Source organism: Lycium ferocissimum, chromosome 4 (assembly GCF_029784015.1).
Source record: "Lycium ferocissimum isolate CSIRO_LF1 chromosome 4, AGI_CSIRO_Lferr_CH_V1, whole genome shotgun sequence".
Taxonomy (NCBI): domain Eukaryota; kingdom Viridiplantae; phylum Streptophyta; class Magnoliopsida; order Solanales; family Solanaceae; genus Lycium; species Lycium ferocissimum.
Genome location: NC_081345.1, coordinates 49,913,267 through 49,937,458, shown reverse-complemented (window position 1 = coordinate 49,937,458; position 24,192 = coordinate 49,913,267). Strand labels below are relative to the sequence as shown.

Sequence of the window (24,192 nt, the reverse complement as noted above, 5' to 3'; positions counted from 1 at the left end):
CGGTCACGTCGGTGAGTCGCTGAATCCCTACGTCGGTGGGAACTCTATTCTAGTATAATTGTAATAGGTTTTGTCTATTTATGGTGAATTTGTAATTATGGTAATATAGGATTTGTAGTTCTATTAGAATAGGGTTGCCTTATTAGACTAGGGTAAGGAGGACCTTACTTCTATATAAGAGGTCATTATGATGAATATAAAGCAGAAAGAATTCTCTCATTATTCTCGTCCCTGTCTCAATTTTAACACTAACTGTCGTTTAAAAGTCTTGAGTACTGCAGATGTTATAGAAACTTCAAAGGGAAATTTCCAGAATTTGACTTAGTGCCTATCAAGTGCTATTGCAACTAACTACGTGTAAGAACCCTTTTCCCCTGCAAAGCATTTTCAAGCGATTATTATTCCCACTTATAAGAAAGTAATAAAACAATTAGAGATGAGCCTAAAAGCCGCCACCACCCTATATAAGCTCTTCAAGCAAATCAACCAAAACCCAATACTTAATTAGTCCCACTTCTAAATTAGTTTATTACCATACGATAAGGTAGAAAAAAACAGTTACAGCCTCCAAAATGAGAATTGTAGCAACCTTTACACTTCTCCTTCTTCCATTCCTCTTCAACTACATCAATGCCTCAACAATTCAGATAGAGAACAACTGCTCTTACACAGTCTGGGCTGCTGCATCACCTGGTGGTGGTCGTCGTCTTGATCAGGGCCGAACATGGACACTTAACTGGCAATCAGGGACACGCCCGGCCCGAGTTTGGGGCCGTACAAATTGTAGTTTCAATGCCATGGTATGTTGAATTCTATGACAATCTCATCTAAACGTTTAACCTAATAGAGTGATAACACTTTTATTTACTTGATCATATCTTCAACAAACTCAATCACGTACTCGTATGATTCTTTTTCATAGGTCAATCATGTGAAAATTTGTAAAAACAGCGATCACTGGCCACTTTTCGGCCTTGTCTTTGAAATTCCCCATTCTTCTGGAGTTTCAATTTCCAAAAGTGAAACTAATAGTTCCTGTCCTGAGTTTTCCTTGTGGATTTTTTCAACTCCAAGACGGTAACTATTTTTCAAATACGGGAGCTGGAAAGTGGCTATTCTTAAAAAATTCTGATTTCTGTTTTACAAATGGGTGCGGTGAACTCAAATCAAGAATTTGTTTCTTTTCTAATTCAATATTAAATTGTGTGACCATCTCATCAGTTTATCTATTAAATTGCATATTTTTGTTTACCTAACTACATTTTCAACAGGGTAAAGGCCAATGTCGAACGGGTGACTGTAACGGAGTCTTGAATTGCACAGGATGGGGCAAATCGCCACAAACCTTAGCTGAATATGCCGAATTTTCCAACACGGATTTTTACGACATCTCTCTAGTTGATGGATTCAACATTCCTATTGAGTTTCGACCAGTGACAACAAGTGGTGGAACATGTCAACCAATTTCATGCAAAGGGGACATTAATGGACAATGTCCAGCTCCTCTTAAGGTTCCTGGTGGATGCAATGATCCTTGTAATGTTTTTAACACAGAGGAATATTGTTGCACTCGGACACCATGTGCTCCGTCGAATTACTCGAGGTTTTTTAAGGAAAAATGTCCTCAAGCTTATAGTTTCCCGCAGGATGATGCGGCTAACACTGCTTGTCCTGCAGGGACTAATTTTAAAGTTGTGTTCTGTCCTTTGGGCTCAAAGGCGGAGTCACTCTCCTTTGAGCTCAGAGGCGGAGTCATGATTTGAAGTTTATATTTTTTGAACCGTCACTAGGCGGACTAATCTATATGTAAATATATATTAAATGCACCAGTCATGTTCTTAATATTATAATCAGGGTACTCTTCTTTCGCTCATTGGGCATCCTAATATTTCTCAGTATAGCATTGAATAGCTTATCTTTGCGTGTACTTCTAGCGCAATAGCTTATCTTTGCGTGTACTTCTAGCGCATCTTCTTGTAAAGATAAATTCAAATGGCTAAGGCAACCCTCACTCTTTTTAACTTATTAGGTGTGAATCTCACTTTTTACTATATGTTTTAGCTACACAAAATCATAAGCTAAATCAAATTTTAAGATAGACTTCCTTTCGTCATTGCTAGTACCATAACCAAAATATCCTTGTTCAAAACCATCATTATCTTTACATACATGTTCATTTTTAATCTTCCCCTACAAAGATTTGTCGGTATTCCGAAATCCTTCGAACCAAGATATTCATCCTCCAAAGACTTTGCTTTAGCTTCTCTATCTAATCCTATTTGCAGAGCATAAACACTAATAACCCTCAAATAATAGTAATAATGTGTATAAAGTATGACAGAAATTACTATAGGGCAAAGATATATAGTTTCTAATTATGTGCTCTCTCTGTTTTAGTTTATGTGATACACCTTCCTTTTTAGCTTGTCCTAAAAATGATATATTTATCTATTTGTAAATAATTTAATTTTAGACTTTTCATTTTTATCTTTTAGGATATGATTTATAGCAACACAAATATGTATAACTTATGTTAGACTATAAGTTTCAAAAGTCTATCTTTCTTTCTTTCACATATTTCATATCCAATCAAAGTGCTTCACATAAATTGCAAAGAAGGAAATAACAAATGTAACAAACATCATGTACAATTTATAAAAAGCTAATTGCTCCACACAAACCTGGTAATACACCTTTCAATCTACATCGGACTTTGTATCAACGCCATAAACGTAATTTTTTTGGTTGTTGGTTTTGCCAAAAGTTTGTCATATAAGTGTATAAATACAAGTACAACTCTTGGCCTCTTGAATTCTTAAACGGCTAGAAGTTGTAAAGTGTTAGCATCAAGAGTTGAATTCTAAGTTTAGACTGACACATGGTTGGGCCTTGACTTGCTACAGACAAGGTGAACTGGGCATATTGCTTATTTTCACGGGCAATTTGCACGATTTTCCTTCATACAGACTGGTCTTTAATTTTTTTGGCCCTCAATTCGTTGGTCTTTAAATTTTACCCTTTGCTTGAAAAGATGACCGAAAATATCCCAAGGTTCTGGGTTCGAAACCCAGCAGAGTCAAAAATAATAATAATTTCGCAACGCATAAGTCTCTATGCCTATTAAGGCAAATTATGAACCTATGCCTATTCGGGCAAAGTTACATAGAACCTATGCTGGAGACGGCAGACTTTGCCTTATAAGACAAACTTTGGCTTATAAGGTAGACTTTTAGTTATGCCTTAAGGCTTTTGGCAAAAGCCTTGCCTAGCGAATTTTTTTTTTTTTTTTTTTTTTTTTTTTTACTAAGCGGGGGTTGAACCCAGAACCACTGGGTATTTTCGGCCACCTTTTTAAGCGAAAGAAAAAAATTAAAAACCAACAATTTGAGGAACAAAAATTAAAGACCACCCCAAAAGAAGGACAATCCACGCAAAAAAATGTATTTTCACAAAGAACTTAAGAGCCAGTTTGGATGATTCAACTTATAGGCAATGGCCTAAAATATGTAATTAAAAGAGTTACTATATTCAACTAGACTTTTCCTGGAACAAGTGCACAAATACTCGCTTCTGGGGTTGCTAAGTGATTCGCACAAATTTAATTTGCTATTTAACTTGCACCCATAATTGTGAATAACTTCCCTCATACGCGACTCGAGTTGCAAAAGTTCGCATTTGGCAGTATGGCTTTGTGAAGGTCAAACATCGAACATTTTTTCTTGAAGTTTGGTATGGCTTGTCAAGGCCAACTTCGGACATTTTTCACTAAAGTTGTGGACTTGATAAAGCTAAACTTCGGACATTTTTTACTGAAGTTGTGGACTTGGAAAGGCATCAGATACATAATGACTTGCCAAGGCGAACTTCAGACATTTTTACTAAAGTTTTACCCTTGGCAAAGCCTAACTTCACACATTTTTAACTGAAATTATGGTAGTTTTGCCAAATTATCTCTGTTAGGTAAAAGCACCGGTCTTGAAGGTCTTATAATATCCTCTAAGTCTTAAATAAAACAAAAATGGTGACTACGTTACTTGATGGATCAGATTATTCATTGCGTTGAAATTCGATCTTAACAAAACCACCTCCTAAGTAGGGGTGTACATGAACTGGGTTAGTTCGAATTTTTTAAATATTAAATCAAATCAATTGTGTTGGGTTTTTAAATTTTTAAACCAAACCAAACCAAACCAACAAAAGTTAGGTTTTTTAACCTCGGGTTTTTCAGTTTTTTTTTTTTTTTTTTTTGGGTAAAGTCTTCATATAAAAACATATAACTTGTGTTTCAATTATTTCTTTAGTCCCAGTAAGATACAACTATCTAATTAAGGTGTTTCTTAAGAAAATAACACAAATTTTGAATGGGTGATAACTTTGTACTGAAATATTCAATAAAAAAGGTAATGAAATCGCATAAAACAAATATTGCTAAATAATAATCCATGATGAAAATGATCATAAATTAAAAGTAGTAAGTCATGCTAAATAAATACGGCTGATAAGTATTAATTACATGATTAAATATTAAAGACCAAAAATTATTAAGTTATGTATTTCCACAGTCTAAACCAATGCAAAACTAAAGAATACATATCCAATATTATTATCATTTCTAGTGTTAGAATTGAATTTCTTTTGTTAGCATTAGTATTGATTTGATTTTAGTTTGTGCTTTATTTGAGTTATTAGCATTTATGAGCCATAAAACTTATTGATTATTCAAAATTCTAAGGCCAAGCTTGAAATAATATGTTAAAAGACAAAAACTATGAAAAAAGTTTAAGAAATATTTATAAATTACATTACAAATAAATATTTTATGTATAAAATATTTCTAAAAATTGTATACATGTAATGTCGGGTTGATTTGGTTCGGTTTTACTTTTTTCAGTTAAAACCAAATCAAACCAATTATGGTCGGGTTTTTTTCGTCAACACCAAAACCAAGTCAAACCAAACCACTAGTTGAATTTTTTTTCTCGATTTGATTCGGATTACCGGTTTGATGCGGTTTGTCGGTTTTCTTTGTACACCCCTATCCCTAAACATGTTTTTCTAAATACAAATAGCAGTCGAGCCTAATTTAGATGTGAAAATAAGGAGCAACGAACACACAATTCTCCAACAAATTTTACTGTAATTTTCAAACAATTGATTTGCTCCATTGAAGTCGCAATTCATCAATTGGTTCATGGGTCAATTCAGGAGCTTCCCCACAAGTTAAATCTAGATATTTATATTTATATAACTCCATTGAAGAAAGAGGCTAGAGTTAGGTGTAGCTTATTTGAACTCTTTTCCTTTGTCTCATGCATAGCGCGCCATGTTGGTAGTCGTTTAGCGACTCTTCTTTCTTTCATAAATTGTCGAATTATATTCAAGGAGAGAATATTGAACCTTTCAGATTTTAAAATCTAATTTTTTAAGCTGTTGTAATTCGAAGTAGTATTCAAAAATCTAGTTGATAACACATTTGTGAAGTTTGTACTAAATTTTGAGCTCATATGGCTTGATTGAAAAGTAGGTAGTCCAAATTATAAGATCGTATATACGTATATATCCCCTTATATATCTAAGTATCCCTCCTATATATATGTGTATATTTCTCCTATATATCATAATAATGACCTAAATTCATGACCCAATGATGAGCATTTAAGGAGCTACTATCCAATAGGCGAAACCCAGACATTACAACAGTAAAAGAGCACCATGAATCCATGAAGAGAGTTTATATCATAGATTATGATAATCCATATGTCTCAAACAAGAAAAAAGGGAACAAGTAAGGAAAGTTATCACAAATTAAACTCACTTTTATATTGTTAAGGAGTTTTAAAAATATCTTAGTTCAAGAGTAAAGTGACATGGCCCAAACAAACAATAAGCATAGACTAGAATTGCCACCACGAATGGGCTATGGTTGGCTCATCTCGGCCAGAATCAACTACCACCTTGAACGAGATCAAATTGGGTTTTCTGTGGTACTAGAAGAAGGATTTGCACAAGGCAAGCAATACATTTTTGTGGAGCAAACGCCCAGTAAGATCACTGATGAACAGCCTCCCTGTCATACCCTAACGCCTTGAAGCAAATCTATAAAATTCAATGCATGTCATGAGCCAGGTATAACGTATACGTCTTGTAATAAAACATGGGGTTAATGCATATGCAGCTCCGTGAATTTGCCCTTTTTTTTCCATTTTGGCACCTTAACTAAGTATTGTTCTGATTGAACTCCTGAACTCGTCCTCATGTGTGTCTATCAAACACAATCTGACTTACATAATATTCTATCTTCAATGTAGCAACATGCTAACATATATTCTAATTTAATTATGCTATTTTTTAGCTAAGATTAGCAACAGTTGAGAGGAAAAAAAAGAGTAAATTAATTAATTGTCAATGGAAAGAGGAAGTTTAACCCGTAAACCGATACATCCATGACCTAAAAAATAACTTACCACAAGTCTAAAATATTACTTTACCTTCATTATCACAATTTAATTTTTTCTTCTAATAAAAATCAGATTTAGAGGGTTTGATGTATACACTTGCATTTAATTCAAAAGGTTAAATAAGGAACAACACTTAGGTGTCAAATGAAAAAAAAAAACAAGTTTACGGACGGCATATGCATTAAGCTTAAAACATGTAAAATGAAATGGAATAAGTATACATGTCACAATCCAATTTCACTTTACATATAGACCATCCATTGTGAACCTTTATTTAATATCATGCCCAAACAAATGGGCAAAAAAAAAAAAATCAAATAGCAGCGTGAAAGCCATTCATTTTCGCCAACCAAAGCCAATCACGGAACTATGAAGAGAAGCTTGACAATGCATTTTGAAAGGACAACATAATCATAGTACTTTTGAAATCATTTGATTTGGACTGTGGCTTGAAAAATACTAGGAGCCCGTTTGGATTGGCTTATAGCTTAAAACGCCATAGTTAGGAAATTTAAAAAAATAAATGTGTAAATTAACTTATTTTTGGGCATTATATGTTCGCTTTATTTTTATGTTCGTTTTAGATAAACTAAGTTAAAACGGCCCAATTATTTTTAATTTTTATTTAAAAGTTACAAAACGATTTTTTAAAATGCACAGCCCAAACACTCAAAAAAAAAAATGTTTATGTTCAACTTATAAGCCAATCCAAACGGGCTCTAGGTTCGACAACTTTTTGAGTGGGCATGTCACATGTGAGAGGGCAAGAAAATTAACCCCCAGACTTGCATTAATTTAAATATGAAATGTCACGTCGTTAATTTTATGATCATTGATTGAGAAATATACCAAACTTACACATTCCCTACAAAGAAAGACATTTGACAATAATTTTTTTTTTTATTGCCATAGATAACTTATTATTATAAAAAGTACTTTTGATAACAATATTTTTTTTGTTATTGTATAAATTTTTTTCAACGGCTGTTATTGCAACGACGTGTAACAATTTATTTTTTTAGTTATCAAAAGTACTTTTTGCAATAATAGCCAATACTATATGGCAACAAAATTAAATTTTTGGCAATAAAAAAAAAGTTCATTTTTAAAAAATTCATCATATATACAAACAATACAACTAAGTTATTGCCAAATATTGACTTTTGCCAGCTATATTATTTTTATTGCAAAAAAAGCTGTTGCAATTTCTACACTTTTTGTAGTGATATTGATGGAATTTATTTTCTGTTTTCCTGAGATATGTATTATTTGAACTAGTCTATGCCAATAAAGGCCATACTTCCTATTTTTATTTAACATCTCTACCAATGGGCTTGGTAGATGACTTTATTATCAATCAAATAGCTTTACATAGCTTCATGACTGCCGCAGAAAACTAAAAAAGAAGGCCAAAGTCATAAGCGGCCCCCTAAATTTGTCCTGAGATTTCTCATGACCATCTAAACTGACGCTTGTTTCAATTTGACACCTAAATCATTCTGAATTTGAACCACTTTAGCACTTTTTGCTGAGGTGGCCAAAAACGTGTTCTTTACCCTCTTTAAACGGGTGAAACGAATCCAAATAATTTTTTTGTCCAGCTTATACACCTAATAATATAATCTAAATAATTATGCAATAAAAAAAATAAAATAAAAAAAGAGGAAGACGATTGGACTGGTCTTCCTCCTCAATTCTTACATCCAACTAATTTTTCCCACCACTCCATTCCCGTCATCTCTCTCTGCAATTCGACTTCTTCTATCTTTTTTTTTTTTTTTTTATTAGTTTCTTTGTATTTTGTTCATTAGAAATCGTATCAGATTTAGGTCTCAAAAATTTCCGGCGAAGCTCCATTTTTTGGGGCAAGATTGACACGAATTAATTTTTTTTTTTTTTGGGGTGAAAGTCCATTCTTGCTCCTCGTAATCGTGGGAAATGGGATGGGGAAAATGGTTACTAGTTGGGAAGAAGGTGAAATGGGGGATGGTAGCGGTGGGGAGTTAGCCGTGTGAGATCGGCACCGGTGGAGGAGTGGGGTTCGGTGGGGAAGAAGAGTTTTGGGGGGGGGGGGGGGGGAGGAGTGGTGTTTGGGTTAATTAAAAAAAAGGTTTTAAATGTATTTTTGATTTATTTAAATAAAGTTACTTTTTAAAAAAATATTTGAATTCAAATGCCACATGTAATTATTTAATTCGTCACTTTGCCATGTCACCGACGAGTGTCTACACGCATTACACACATTTTGCTACCTCAGCAAAAAGTGTTAAAGTGGTTCAAATTCGGAATGATTTAGGTGTCAAAATTGAACAAGCGTCAGTTTAGGTGGCCATGAGGAATCTCACGACAAATTTAGGGGGCTCCTTATGACTTTGGCCAAAAAAGAAGTTAGCTATTATGGGCTATATAGGGAAGTTGCACAATATCACTAAGCTACACTCTCTCTTTCTCTTTCATTACGGCACGTTCTCCTTTTTAATCTGTCCAAATAAAAGATACTTAACCTTCTCATTTTATTCTTAATGAAATAACTTATAATTAAATTAATATTGACGATTTATAGGATGACCCTTGCAGGATGTGTTTACTATACATGGCAGGAGAGGAATCAAAGGCTATTTCAAAGCAAACAAAGGACAGAGAAAAGCATACTGAGGCAGCTAATACAAGACATCCACTGTAGAGGAGCAAGATTACCTAGACTAGCTAAACAACTTGATGTACTTAATTTCTATCCTTAAGCAGAATGCATAGGCTCAGGTAGAGAGGAACTTGAAGCAAGTAGCACACGATTGGAAGTTAGAAGCACTAGAACTGGGGCCATTTGTCCAGTATCTAGGAATACAGCATTGAACATTGTAATTATTTCCCTGGTAATACAACAACTCAGTTACCAAAAAAATATTGACGATTTATTTAAAACCATAAAAGTTTAAAAACTATTTTTCTTTGTTAAAATCGCAGCTTGATCAAATACTGTCACATAATATGAGATGGAGGGAGTAGCCATTTAGTCATCGTAAGCAAGGGAGAATTTATGTGTATTTTTGGGGCACATGAACCCATGATTTTTTCGCAAAATTGGATATTTTATATACATATTTTTGTAAAATTGATGTAATATTATTTGCCGGCACTCATGCTACAAAAAAAAGTGCACATAGTTAAAAACTTAACTATTTATCAAGAGAAACGAGGATCAATCCACGCCGCAAGTTTTTGTAGTGAAATATGAAACCACGTTGGCTATATAGGCATAGCTTAGTCAAACTGTCGGCAAGTTGATTACAAAAGAAAATCTAGATATTTATATTGAACCAAGGCGTATATCATGGGATTCGACAACTGATTAAACATTATCCACTCCAGAGAAAACCTAGATTTTTATATTGAACCAAGGCATCTATATTCCATGGGATTTTGATATATTTGGTTGTCTATTTAATGTCAAGAATAACTACTACTCCATTTCATATCTTCTAGGTATATCACTTTATCATTTATGATAATAACGACTACTCGGTCTGCAGAATCATTATCAAAAAGTTTTTTGAAAGAAGAAGCATAGTCATTGAAATTTGCTTGGATTACCTTTTTTTTTTTTTAAAATAATCTTCATGTACGAGGGTATCCTCCACCATCATGGAAGGGACAAGCCACAATTTGAACGGCAGAAGGAAGATCAGATGATTGCAAGAAAACAACATGCATCAAAACCAAAATAAAAAGACAAAGGAAGAAGTAGAAGAAACACATGTTTTCCTTAAAATATGCCCCAAAATATTACTTAAATAGAATTGTAGAATTTTCTTGTATAAAGTAAAATTTTAATTGATTTAGAAGTATTAAATATTAGGACTTCTTCCCTAGTTCAAATAGGATAGATTAAAGAAGCAACATTTTAGTTGTTTCCAAAATCCTAAATATTAGGTAGATAATTAAATGTCTTTTTTTTCTAATGTGAAATTAACGATAGCTTTCCTGAAACTCCTAAATATTATTATTAAATGATGTATTTATCCCATATGAAATCTGGTGTTAAAGACCTAAACAAATTTTAGAATAAATTAAATCACAAATATAAGTATACACGACATATTTAAATAGTTTAATTCTAAGCATTGTCAGAGTACTTTTTTTTTCCTTCTACAAATTACTAAGTTAACTAATTAATTAAGGTTATGTGATTTTGCTTTGGAGCTACAAAACGTTCAGATGACTAATTAGGTTTTTCTTTTGCCAAAAATAAGGCAGTTTTTATTTTGCCAAAAGTAAAGCAGTTTTATTTTGAAAGGAAATATATATTATTATTGTATTATAGCGATAATTAAATAATAATTTGAGGAGAATAGTAAATGACAATTTTGTCTATTATGAAGTCTTTTAATAAAAAGAAAAAAATTTAATTAACATTTTTAAGGCCCTTCGTGCTTTTAATATAGTATTAGTCTCTACGAACGTGCCCCGCACATTATCCCCTGTCAATCATAACAAATGCGTTAGGTAATGTTAGTTGAAGTTACATATAATTTATCCCATAAAAAGTATTAATTGATTGTATACTTCCCATTAAAATGTTATTTTTGATATATATTCTTTATGCTTTTACCTATGTGAAAAAATATGTTATGATTGAAGTAATCCAACATTAGGATTTGAGATAGCGACCATCTATTATATTTATTTTCATTATATACTCAAAATCACAGTCGACATACAAATGCAACAATCATTTAAATGTTGAAAACCAATAATGTTATTACATCACATAATTTTTTAACTCAAAATGATTGAACATCATTTGAATCTGCAAGGTGATCAATTTAGTTAAGTTAGTTAGACGATATTAAAAATACACCTACGTATCTCATTACACTCGCTCCAATATTCGTTTGGCTTTTATAATCACTGGTTGTTATACATCTACAACAGTATGTAACATTTAAATATGATTTATTGTTATAGACAAAAAAAATTTAAAAAATAAAATTTTAATGTTATAAAAGATAAGAAAATTAATTTAATTTAAATCTCAAAATATACACATATTTCAATAATTAAAAGTTAATACATTATTAATGAATCCATAACTATATATATATATATATATATATATATATATATATATATATATATATATATATATATATATATATATATATATATATATATATATATATATATATATATATATATATATATATATATAAAGATTTAAGTTTTACTGCACACATTTTAAAGCTACTTGAAAGTTAAATTCTTTCAAGAATAATGTAAGATTTCAAGATCAGTGTACTCAAATTAATATGAACACTTGGTAAGCTGAAAAGCGTAAAGGAAAAGATTAGGCCTCATCACGTGATTTAAGCTCCAGTAGTCATAGGATTAGCTTTTAGTGGTTGTTTGGTACGTAAACAAAATTATCCCAGAATTATAATTCTGAGACTAATTTATCCCATCTGTTGGGACAAATTAGATGGGATAAAATAATCCCAGGATTAATGGGATAAGATGAGATATCCCATCTTTAAGTTTGGGATGCACTTTATACTTTGTTTGGTACAGAATTAATCCCACAGTTAGCTGGGATATCCCAGCTAATACCATGTACCGGACGACCCCTTAGTTTTTTATTTCTGCAATCAATAATTGATCATGAAGCTTCGTGTGTAATTGTAGTAAAAGAAATAATATTACAAAAAGAAGATCATTACTCAAATTAATATGAACACTTGGTAAGCTAAAAGGAGATCATTGTTCTCAAATTAATATGAAGACTTGGTAACCTGAAAAACGTAAAGGAATTGATTAGGCCTTATCACGTGATTTAAGTTCTAGTAGTAATAGGATTAAAACTTTTAGTTTTTTTAGGTTTAAGAAGTATGTTACAAAAGAAATAGGTTTAGAGTAGTAAATTAATATTACTACTATATATAAGGTAGATTTCCCATTTTTTGTAGTCCTCGCATGATTTTTTATCCCTTTTTATCCTTATTTGAAATTTTTATGACTTTATAATTTGTCACACATTTTAGTTAATTTTAAGAACTTTTAGGGCTTTTTTTTAATGCCACTAAAAAAGATGATGTCATGGAAAATGATATAGTGGCCCTTACAAAGCATACTCATACATATTTGAGTTTTTTATGTGAAAATATTATTAAACTTTTTTCAATATATCATTGTTAAATACTTTTAAAATTTATCAGAAATGTAACTAATAGCCCTTCCGTTTCAATCAAAAAATGAAATCCGAAGTATGGTAGTTAATTAATCAAATTTTACGTGCGCATACTTTTAACATAAAATTATCTAATAAATTACTATATTAAAAGAGGAACTACATTATTTTTATACATATTCCAAAAATGTTTGAAAAACATTGTATTTAAAGAAATATAATTTCGATACAATAATAATACTAGACAATTGCAAAAAGTATATTTTTTACTATTAAAATATTTTGTAATAAACCGGATAATATATTTTATATAATTTAGGAGTAAGAATTTTTTTCATTTTAAAATTAACTATTTTGTCCTAAATTATACTCCCTTCGTCCTAAAAAGATTGTCTTACTTTCTTTATTAGTTTGTCCCAAAAAGATTGACACATTTCTATATTTAGAAACAATTTAACTTTATAAGATGATTTACAGCCACACAAATATTTAAGGTTTGTTTTGGACCACACCTTTCAAAAGTCTTCATTTATTTCTTAAACTCCGTGGCAAGTCAAACTAAGACAATCTTTTTGGGACAGAGGGTGTATAACACATTAATTATCCGGTATTTTGCAAAATATTTTTGGTAAAAAATAAGTTAGCCAATATGAGTTCAATTCAAGAACTCAAATGAAATTAATTTAACAAATGAAATGCTCAATTTGGATCATCGGAGACTTAATCTCAAAAAATTAAATTAGAAGAGCTTCAATTATTGATTTTTTTCCTAAAAAAAAAAAAATCTAATATATAAACAAAGAAAAATGTTTTCCGTTAACATGCATTTTTATACCTTAATATTTTAAAAGTCTTTCTAAAACGTCAAACTAATGTTACAAAAATAAAGAATTAAGAGCAAATGTTTTAAAAAAAGTATCTGTAAATTAAATTTTTAATGTCTGTTTGAATCCGAACTTAGCACGGGTCATGTTACACTAGTAGATAGATCTACATAATAATATCGACTACTCGGTCTGCAGAATAATAATCAAAAAGTTTTTCAAAAGAAGAAGCATAATCATTGAAATATGCTTGGATTACTTTATACACGTTTTTTTTGTTTGTTAATTATCGACACCGTACGAGGTGTCCCCCACCATCATGGAAGGGACAACAGCCACAATTTGAATAGCAGAATCACAAAGACAAAATATTGCAGCTCTGTGGTGCTATTGTTGCCTATAATAATGTTTGGTTTTAATTTGGCACGTGTTTAAGAAAATAAAGAAATTTTTGATTTTTGTGATCGTTAATTAAAGATATATAGAATGTACTAAAATATTCTTTAATTTTATGGTCTTAAACATGTTATATGAAAAGTTAAAATTAAAAAATTATCAAAAAAGACATTTTTTTTGTAAACTTAAAAGGAAAGTAAGATAAATATTTTGGAACGGAGGCATTCGTTGTGGCATCACCGTCATTGGTATTTTAGTGGTTTAAGACTCCAATATCCACGAGAACGCCTTAGACGTAATGATTGAAAGCACGTCATGTCTAAATGATTATTTGGGAAATGGGAAATTTATTTTGAATGAATAATTCAAAACAAGAAAAGTTGAAATGTAAGGATTCGCGAACTTCAATTCTGAAGATTATAATTAATAATTTATCCACTTAATTAATAGTTAAAGAAATCTCAAGTGGTCTACGGACTCACCTCAGGTTGGAAAGACCATAAATAATTGGTTTAATATTTATGGTGCAATTTGGAAAACATTCTGAGGTAATGAGAGTGGACCTAAGAACGAAATGTAGAACAAGAAACCAAGTAAAGAGTTACAGGGATTGACGCTAGGCTTGATGCTTCACATCTCCACGGCGTCCAAAGTGGTTAGAACTCAAGCAGGGAGGCAACGAATTATCTCCATCGCCATTGCATCTGGACATAGAAGGGGGAATTAAGGGTGGACGCTTCGCGTTCGAGCTAGTTTCCGAAGAAAACAAATTCGGGAACAGAGGTGTTACACCTCGTAGTTTTACACATTTAGATTCGTCGTACGTTAGTTGTCTCAATATTGGACACCGGGATTGTCTTCGACGTTATATGAAGTTGGACATGTCTATTTTATGTTTATAAGGGTTTAAGTTCATGTTTGGCAAGTATGGAAGGATTAGAGAATAAGAGAATCGAAGAGAATACGTTTCTATAAAAGTTGGTTTTGGAAATGTGGAATACGGATCGTATTTATAAGATATGGTCCGTATTTTGAGATATGAACCATATTTAAGGATTTGAAAAATTTACAGAGAAGGCAAAATTTTGAGTTGGTAAAATACGGACCAATTATACGGTCCGTATAAAATTATACGGACAGCATGTTGGTTGTATAATTTTATACAACCAGTATATACGGTACATATTTCCTGAGTCGGTGGATTTTCTTTGATTTTATATATTACCACCCATCTTCATTTTTAAGCCATTTTAAACCCAACCCAAGTCCATAAAAGCTCTAAAAACCTCTCCTATTATATTCAATCACTCCCCAAACATATAATCAAAGATTAAAGTGAGAATCAAAGTGCCTAGGGTTTTCAAAGTGTTGTTGAAACTTGTTTCCTCTTCTTGTCGAAGATTTGGAGGGTATTTCAAGGTGAAGTGATCTTGGAATGGAAGTGTTCTTAAGTTCTTGAGGTAAGATTTCATCTTATTTCCATGTTTATGAGTTTATGTGGTAATTATGTTAAGGTTTGAGGGAAGGAAATTGGAGGAAAGGTTCAAACATGAACTTGATGATATTTTGAGTTATAATTTAACTTAATCAATGATTGTTAGTGTGTTTTGAGAAAAAAATCTTGCTATGAGGGATGATAGTTAATGTTGAGGAAGTGTTGCATACAAGTGTGTATGCGGCTGCTCAATGGTATATCTTTAAATGATGTGAATATGAATTCATAGGAGATCATATGAGGTTGTTATTGTTAGTTGTGGATTTTGTGTTGATGATTAAGAAATAGGGGAAAGGCTATCCATTTCACTTTAGAATAGAGTTATCGTTGATATACGTAATATACAAGCGCCATCTAAGTTGTATATGTATTCCTTTGTTATAGAAACGGCGCTCTAGTGGTGACAAGCTTGTTGTTGGGTTATTTGGACAACTTAAGGCCGGGTACGATACTATGATAATGATAGCCCAATAGTGTGGCTATATATATATATATATATATATATATATATATATATATATATATATATATATATATATATTTTAAAGAAATCATGCATGTCATCCTCTAACGGGCACTCGGATGTACGGGTTGACTCTCTTTTATCTCATGTTATTTTCATGTCTTTAGTATGTTACTCTTTCATGCCTTTCATGCCCGAAGGTACATATAGACAGTTTGGTGATCCGCCCGCATAGGTTGCTGTTTAGCTGACATTAGAGCACTCCTTTCATTCCGGAGTTACCATTGTACTTTCGGTATGTTATTCTTTTGTGTATATATGGGTATGTCGAGGCCCTGTCCCCACCTCTTTATGTCAGATACTTCAGTAGAGGCTTGTAGACAATCATTGTCTAGCTAGGTTTTATATGGTCCCTTCGGCCTATATTTTCATTGTATAGTACTTCTCAGTGGCCTTGTCGTCTTGCTCAATTTTTGACCAGTATAGTTGTATAGTATCTTCTTGGGATCATCTATTTCTCAATATATTTCTCACATGATTTAGCAGAATTTTATCTGGTGACGCCCGAGGTCCACTCCTGCTCATGATTATGATAGAAATGTATGATTAGCAGTGCTCGGCAGGTAGGGCCCGGGTGCCCTTCATGGCCTCCAGTTTGGGTCGTGACAAACTTGACATCAGAGCAGTTGCGTCCTAGGGTTATCTACAAGCCGTGTCTAGCAGAGTCTTGTTTATGGTGTGTTGTGCACCACACTTATAAACAGGAGGCTGCAAGACATTTAGGAAGATTGTCCTTCTTTCTTATCTTAGATCGTGCGATAGAGCCGTACCATCAGGATTTCTTTTCTAATATTGTATTATGATTAAAGCGATGTCTGTGACGAGGAGAGCTTCAACCAGCTAGAGAGGAAAGGCTGTGACTGATGAAGGTACAAGTAGAGTGCCACCAGCAGCTGGGGGCCAGGGGGAGTCTCAGAGTGAGGCCCCATCTCAGTCTTCTCAGAGCCCTTCTGTCCCAGCAGATCCTAGAAGGGCTGCAGCTACAGTACCTCCAGTTCCTCCATCTGATACATCAGGCCAGGAGATGCTAGAGGTTATTCAATTGTTAAATCAGTTAGTAGCCGCTCAGACCCAGCGTCAGGGTATGGGTATTGGTTATGGTGATTGGGCTATCAGTGCTAGGGTTCGAGACTTCATCAATTTGGACCCTCCAGAATTCTTTGGATCAAAACCTGATGAAGACCCGCATGATTTTATAGATCAGATGGTGAGGACATTGAGGGTAATGCATGCTTCTGACACTGAGTCAGTAGGCTCTATAATTTATCATTCATGGACGTTGATAAAATCCATCAATTTTGCAACACCTTAGGATGACATAACCTTAAAAGTGAAGGGCGAGGTTCAAACGAGGAAAGGCTCATGGTGGATACCTAGGCACCCAGAGATGAGGAAGGGCGTAGTAATCAACGAAATGCTTCGGGGAGTTGAAAATAAGCATTGCGAGATGTTGCGATCCATTGGTACGAGAATTGGGTGTCATTGACAAGGGCTAATACACCTCCACCCGAGTGGTAGGAGTTCACAAATGCCTTCCTTTGGCATTATTTGCTGCCAGAAATTTGACGGGCCCGAGCTGATAGGTTCCTGAACCTTAGACAGTGGAACATGAGTGTTTGGGAGTACAACCTTCGCTTTAATTCATTGGCTAGATGTGCTCCAGCTTAGCTGAGATGGAGGATTAGGTTCACCGGTTCGTGATCGGTTTGGGACCGCACTTGATTGATGCTTGCACGACAGCCTCACTTCAGATAGGCATGGATATTTCCCGCATCCAAGCGCACTCCTAGATCCTTGAAGAGCGTAAGCAGCAGTGGAGGGCTGAGCGTGAGCATGATAGGGGTCAGAGTAAGAGGGCTAGATCTTCAGGCTCTGTCAGTGAGTTCAGAGGTGGTCAGAGGCAGCAGTATCCTAGGCATTTAGCCTATTCGGCTGCTAATGCACCTCCACAGTTCACATATCAGAGATTTGATATATCTAATTATTCAGGACTAGGTTAGTGTTCCAGAGCCTTAGGTTTTCGGTATAAAGATGAGTTAGGCTAGATGAGGCCACCTATACCACGATATACTCAGTGTGGCAAGTTATATACTGGACAGTGTCGCTTGGGTTCAGATGTTTGTTATGTTTGCAGTCAGCCAGGCCATATCATGTATGAGTGTCCATCGAGAGGTGGTAGGGGTATAGTTCAGTCCACAGGATCAGCAGTTGGTTCGTTATCATCTGTACACCCTCCAAGGCAAGGCTCTCAGTTATTAGCAGGCTGTGGTAGAGGAAGAGGGGGAGCATCTAGCTCGTGCGGTCCTCAGAACCATATTTATGCATTAGCTGGTCGACAGGATCTTGAGTCTTCGCTTGATGTTATTATAGGTATACTATCAGTCTCCTTCCGTAATGCATTTGCATTGATAGATCCAGGTTATATGTTGTCATATGTTACTCCTCTTATCGCTGGTAAGTTTAGGATGGAACCCGAGTCGATTAGACCTTTTGAGGTGTCTATACCTGTTGGTGATCCTGTTATACCTAGATGAGTATACAGAGGGTGTATAGTTATAGTATGTAATCGTCATACCGTAGTTGACTTGATTGAGTTATATATGGTTTACTTCGATGTTATTATGGGTTTGGATTAGCTAGCTTCTTGTTATGCTAATGTTGATTGCAGAACGAAGGTGGTTCGATTTCAGTTTCCAGGAGAGCCAGTTCTAGAGCGGAAGGGTATTGCAGCTTCACCGAGAGGTAGGTTTATTTCCTATCTTAAGGAAAAGAAGATGATCACAAAAGGTTGTATTTATCATGATTCGAGTTCAAAATGTAAAAGCACAGTCACTGCTATTTAGTCTATTCCAGTAGTTAATGAGTTTCCCGATGTGTTTCCAGATGAGCTTCCGGGTCTTCCGTCAGAGTGGGAAATTAACTTTGCTATCGATGTTTTACCAGATACTAAGCCAATATCTATTCCTCCTTATAGAATGACACCTGCTGAGTTGAGGGAGTTGAAGGAGCAGTTGAATGACTTGCTTGAGAAAGGATTTATTAGGCATAGTACATTGCCATGGAGAGCGCCTGTGTTGTTTCTAAGAAAGAAAGATGGATCGTTACGGATGTGTATAGACTATAGACAGCTGAATAAGGTGACGATAAAGAATAAATACCCACTTCTGAGGATTGATGATTTATTTGACCAATTGCAGGGTGCCAGATGTTTCTTGAAAATAAATCTGAGGTCAGGTTACCAACAAGTTAGGGTCAAAGAGAAGGACATTCCTAACACAGCTTTCAGGACCAGATATGGCCATTTTAAGTTTCGTGTGATGTCATTGGGCTTGACTAATGCTCCAGTAATATTTATAGATTGGATGAACTGTGTATTTAGACCTTTCTTGGATCAGTTTATGATTGTATTCATTGACGATATTCTAGTCTACTCTTGATTAAGGCTGAGCATGCGGATCATTTGCACGGGGTACTCGAAGTCCTTCAGGATCAAAAGCTATATGAAAATTTCTCTAAATGTGAGTTCTGGATGAACTCTGTGGCTTTCCTGGGGCACATTATATCAGAAGAGGGCATTAGGATTGATACACAGAAGATAGAAGCAGTGAAGAATTGGGCTAGATCCACGACACTGACAGAGGTTCGAAGTTTTCTGGGTTTGGCTGGTTATTATAAGAGGTTTGTAGAGGTTTTCTCCTCCCATTCTGCACTTCTGATGAAGTTGACTCAGAAGGCAGTTAAATTCCAGTGGACCGACGCTTGTGAGTAGAGTTTTCAAGAACTGAAGGACAGACTGCTTTCAGCGCTATCACTTCTATAAGGACTAGAGGGTTACGTTATTTATTGTGACACTTCATGCGTTGGATTGGGTTGTGTGTTGATGCATCACGGTAAGGTTATAGCTTATGCTTCAAAAAAGCTGAGGAAGCACGAGAATAATTATCTGAACCATGATTTAGAGTTAGATGCAGCGATTCATGCAATGAAAATTTACACCCAGGTACTGTTGTGGCTTCTCAGTTTCAGGGTTTTCCAGTTCCAAGTATTGTTATTCGCCTAGTTACCCAGCCTACCATGACCGTTGAGGAGCAGAAAAGGTGGGATAAGTTTGAGAAGATGAAGCGACTAAAGTATGATGGGCATCCTGATGATGATGTCTATGGGTTTTTGGTTAGTTGACCTGAGCGTCTGCATAATTTGGGGTTGGTTGAGTCCAACAGAGTTTATTTTGTAGCAATGCAGATGGTTGGCCCCGCCAAGCAGTGGTGGAGGGTTGTTGTTGAGACTAGGCCAGCTGGGTCGCCTCCAATTACTTGGGTTGAGTTTTCTCGTGTGTTCTTGGAGAAGTCGATTCCCCATAGTTTGAAAGACGAGAGGCGTGAGCAGTTTGAAAAGTTGGATCAGGAGGGGATGACTGTAACTGAGTACAAGATGAGGTTCCATTCCTTTTCTCGCCATCCTTTGACTATTCTACTCGATGAGACAGAGAGGATTAGGAAGATTGTGAGAGGACTGACCTATCCCTTTCGAGTTGCAGTGACACAGGCGGTAACTTTAGGAGGTAGCTTTCAGGCCGTGGTGGATGCCGCTAGAAGTGCTCAGTCTATCAGGCATCAGGAGTTTAGCAAAACTGAGCAAGAAGGCCCACAATTTTGGCAGTTATGGTAGCACCTCATTTGGATGTTGGGACTATCATAGTAGGGGTTCCATCCTCAGTTCAATAGTCCCCGATTCATGCAGTGATTTAGACTTCATGGTTGGTTCTTCAGGCTGTGTTGCTCATAGTTCGGGACAGGGTTCTTATTCCCAACCCGAAAGTCGAGGTGACCATTTAAGTTATTTCGGTTCTTCTCAGTAGCCCGTGACTCACCGTGGGTGTTATAACTGTGAAGACTTAAGGCATTTCGTGAGGGACTACCCCAGACTTAGGCAGAGTGGGCCACACTCCAATCCTTAGGGTTCAGCATCTAGAGTTGTGGCATAGCCAGCTAAAAGGAGTACACAGAGTGGTAGATGTGGTTCTTCTGGTAAAGGTGGTGCTCAGATAGGCCGCGTTAGTAGTCATGGAGGTTCTCAGGCCGAGGGTGGTCGTGCTCATTTCTATGCATTTCCAGGTAGACCAAAGGTAGAGACTTTGGATGCGGTTATTACAGGTACTATCTCAGTTTGTCGTTGGTCGTTCATGGTATTAGTTAACTAGGCTCTACATATTCCTATGTCTCTACTTATTTTTCTTCGAGTTTTGATATGATGTGTGAGTCGCTTAATTTCTCTATTAGTGTTTCTACTCCAATTGGGGATTCTGTAGTAATGGATCGGGTATATTGATCTTGTCTTGTGACTTTGATGGTATATGATACTTGAGTGGATTTGATAATTTTAGATATTGTAGATTTTTATATTATTCTTGGTATGAATTAGTTGACGCCTTATCATGCGATCTTGGATAGTCATGCCAAGACAGTTATGTTAGCTACGGGAATTTCCAGCTTGGAATAGAAAGGTGCTATTAGTTATGCGCCGAAGAAAGTGATATCGTTCCTTAAGGAACCATAGATGGTTGAGAATAGGTGTTTGGCTTATTTGGCATATGCTCGGGATATTAGTGCTAACAGTCCTCCTCTTGAGTCGATACCAGTAGTGAAGGAGTTTCTCGAGGTGTTTCCGACAGATTTACCAGGTGTTTCACTGGATCGTGAGTTTGACTTTTGTATTGACTTAGAGTTGCGCACCAAGCCCATTTCCATTTCTCCATATCGTATGGCACCAAAAGAGTTGAAAGAATAGTTGCAAGACATGTTGAGTAAGGGTTTCATTAGACTTAGGTATTTTCCCGTGGGTCACTCCAGTGTTGTTTGTGAATAAGAAGGATAAGTCTACGCGCATGTGTATCGACTATTGATGGTTAAATAAGGTTAACATCAAGAATAAGCATTCCATTCCTCCAAGGTGTATCGGTCTTCTACAAGATCGATTTGAGGTTCGGTTATCACTAATTGAATATTAGGGCGGAGGATATCCCTAAGTGATATGTCATGACAAGTTTTGATGATTTGACAAACCTTACTCAAAGAACCAGAATACTACTCTGTATCTCGAGGTCTGAGTCTCAGGGGGGAACAAATGAGGTATCTGGGTAAGGGATCTAGTCCTTAGAAGGAATACAAAGGATGTCGCTTTGTCATCATCAAAAAGGGGAAAATTGATAAGAAATGATATGTTTTGATGACATGACAACCCCTAAGTAACCAGATACAATTAGGTTCACCTGTCTGAACTTGGTTAACCTTATGATATCTCATATGCTGCTATTTTAACATGCTCCTTGAAGGATCAGATGCCTGCAAGATTTGCTCATGTATGAGAGACCAGAAATGTTGATTCAGAAAGACTAGATGGAAATAGATCTCCTCTCTCTCTCTCTCTCTCTCTCTCTCTCTCTCTCTCTCTATAGAGGGGGGGGGTGTGGCCAGTACTTACAACTTGTTCAAAGAACAGATAAGAGACCAAGTTCCTCCAGATAAATGTCCTGGTCACTGAAGCGTTGAAAGTCCAAATCCACAGCTGTAAAGTGTGCAACTGAAAAGTACAATGTAGTTGTACAACAATACCTCAATAAGGTCGATTGATTAATGGTCGCATTTCATGAGTGGTCACCTCTACTCTCTCTCTTCTTACATATAAAGACATCTTTTAAGAGAAGAACTGCTCTTGCACAAAAATGTAGATCTCAAGTGCAAGTCTCCACTATCCAAAAGGTGTACAAGAACAAGGTGTAGCAGATCCAAGTATCTGTTCTCTGGAACTGAAGATATGTTGAGTTCTAGGATTGTTAGGTCTTTTGTGCTCAAACTGTAAACCTACCCTTCCTTAAAAAGAAGTTAATTGTAGGTGTTTTGAAGTCTCAAAAGTTGCTTGTTGGAAGTGTGTTTCCTCAAGCCTTTGACTGGTACACTAGGCTAGAGTTAGCTTAGTTATATTAGTGTATGGGTGGCTAGTGTTAGTAACTGTGGTGAATTCTTAAGGGATGTCTTTGAGTGGTACACTAGGCTAGAGTTATTCTAGGCGTATTATTTGAATTCTCAAAGGTTGCTTGTTGGAAGAGTGTCTTCACAAGAACTTTGAGTGGTACACTAGACTAAAGCTACTCTAGGTGTATTAGTGTGCTTGGCTAAGGGTAGTCAAGTGTGAAGGTTGCATAAGCTTTATTGTAAGGGTGAGGGGTTATGAGAGTTAAATTCTAGCTTGTAATAGAGTTGTAACCTGAGTTTGCTCGGTTAGTGGAGTTGAAATCCTACTAGGGTAGGCCGTGATTTGTAATCCCTTGAGCAAGGAGTTTTTCACGTAAAAATCTTATGCTGATTCTCGTACTGCATTGCATAAGGAAACTGGTGCACAACCAGGTCCCTCCATATACTGTGTTTGGTGGACGCATAGCCTGCAATAATTGGTATTAGAGCAGGTTCTTTCTAAAAAGTTAACACCTAGAAAGGATCTCCATCACGGTTATTTCACCAAATCTGAAGAAAAGAGAATCTATCACAAGACCACCAAGATCCAACAGAGAATATCATGGATGGTGGAAGGGGAGAAGGCCTTTTCATGGCTGAGGATCTAAGCTATGGGACATTATTTGTGATGGACCTTATGTTCCTACGAAAAGTTGCGAGGCTAAATCTGGGACTGGTCAAAATATTGAGAAGAAGCCAAGAGTTGACCGACCCAATTTCCAGAAAAGGAAGAAGGTGCTACCTGCATGGACAAAAAGAAGCTTAAACTCACCAGTTCTATCATTGTATGAGACCCAAGTTACCTTGGGTTCCAAGATCAAATGAGTGAATCTAGTTGCAGGCTTGAGTGAGAAGAGGCAATCAAAAAGTTACATGAAAGGAGACTGCTCAAAGCATATAACTGAGAGAATGGATGATTCCCCTCATTCAAGGACCTTCAAGTGGGAGTGTGTTCTTTTGAAATGACGCTGAACAGGAAGCACTTTGGAAGATAGGAGATGGGTTTGATCGAGCTCAACTTATTGCCTTTCCTCAAATTTCCTCATACTTGGCTATGTTAAGAGGAAAGGTACAATGTTAAAAGGTGTTTTTCCGTGGCATCTAACTCACTCTTGTACCGTTACGCGTGGCTGGGTCAGGACAACACAAGCATAAGTGACATTGCGCATCTCAGAGCTCTTACCTCGTCTTCAAAATTGTCAAGGGACCTGGTCATATGGCTCGGGTTAGTAGTCTTTTCGATTCGCTAATATGTCTCGAGCGCTGCTAGAACGCCACGTCATTAAGACTCTTCCTTCCTATTCC

General features: G+C 35.5%; 1 protein-coding gene across 1 annotated transcript; it reads left to right on the top strand.

The window, feature by feature from the left end:
• The first annotated feature begins 464 nt into the window (after window positions 1-464).
• LOC132054825 (osmotin-like protein OSML13) lies at window positions 465-1,932 on the top strand. Its single transcript, XM_059446797.1, has 2 exons — window positions 465-800; window positions 1,272-1,932. Exons 1-2 carry the CDS (start codon window positions 573-575, stop codon window positions 1,761-1,763), a joined length of 720 nt encoding a protein of 239 aa, XP_059302780.1. The 5' UTR covers window positions 465-572; the 3' UTR covers window positions 1,764-1,932.
• Window positions 1,933-24,192: the final 22,260 nt, after the last annotated feature.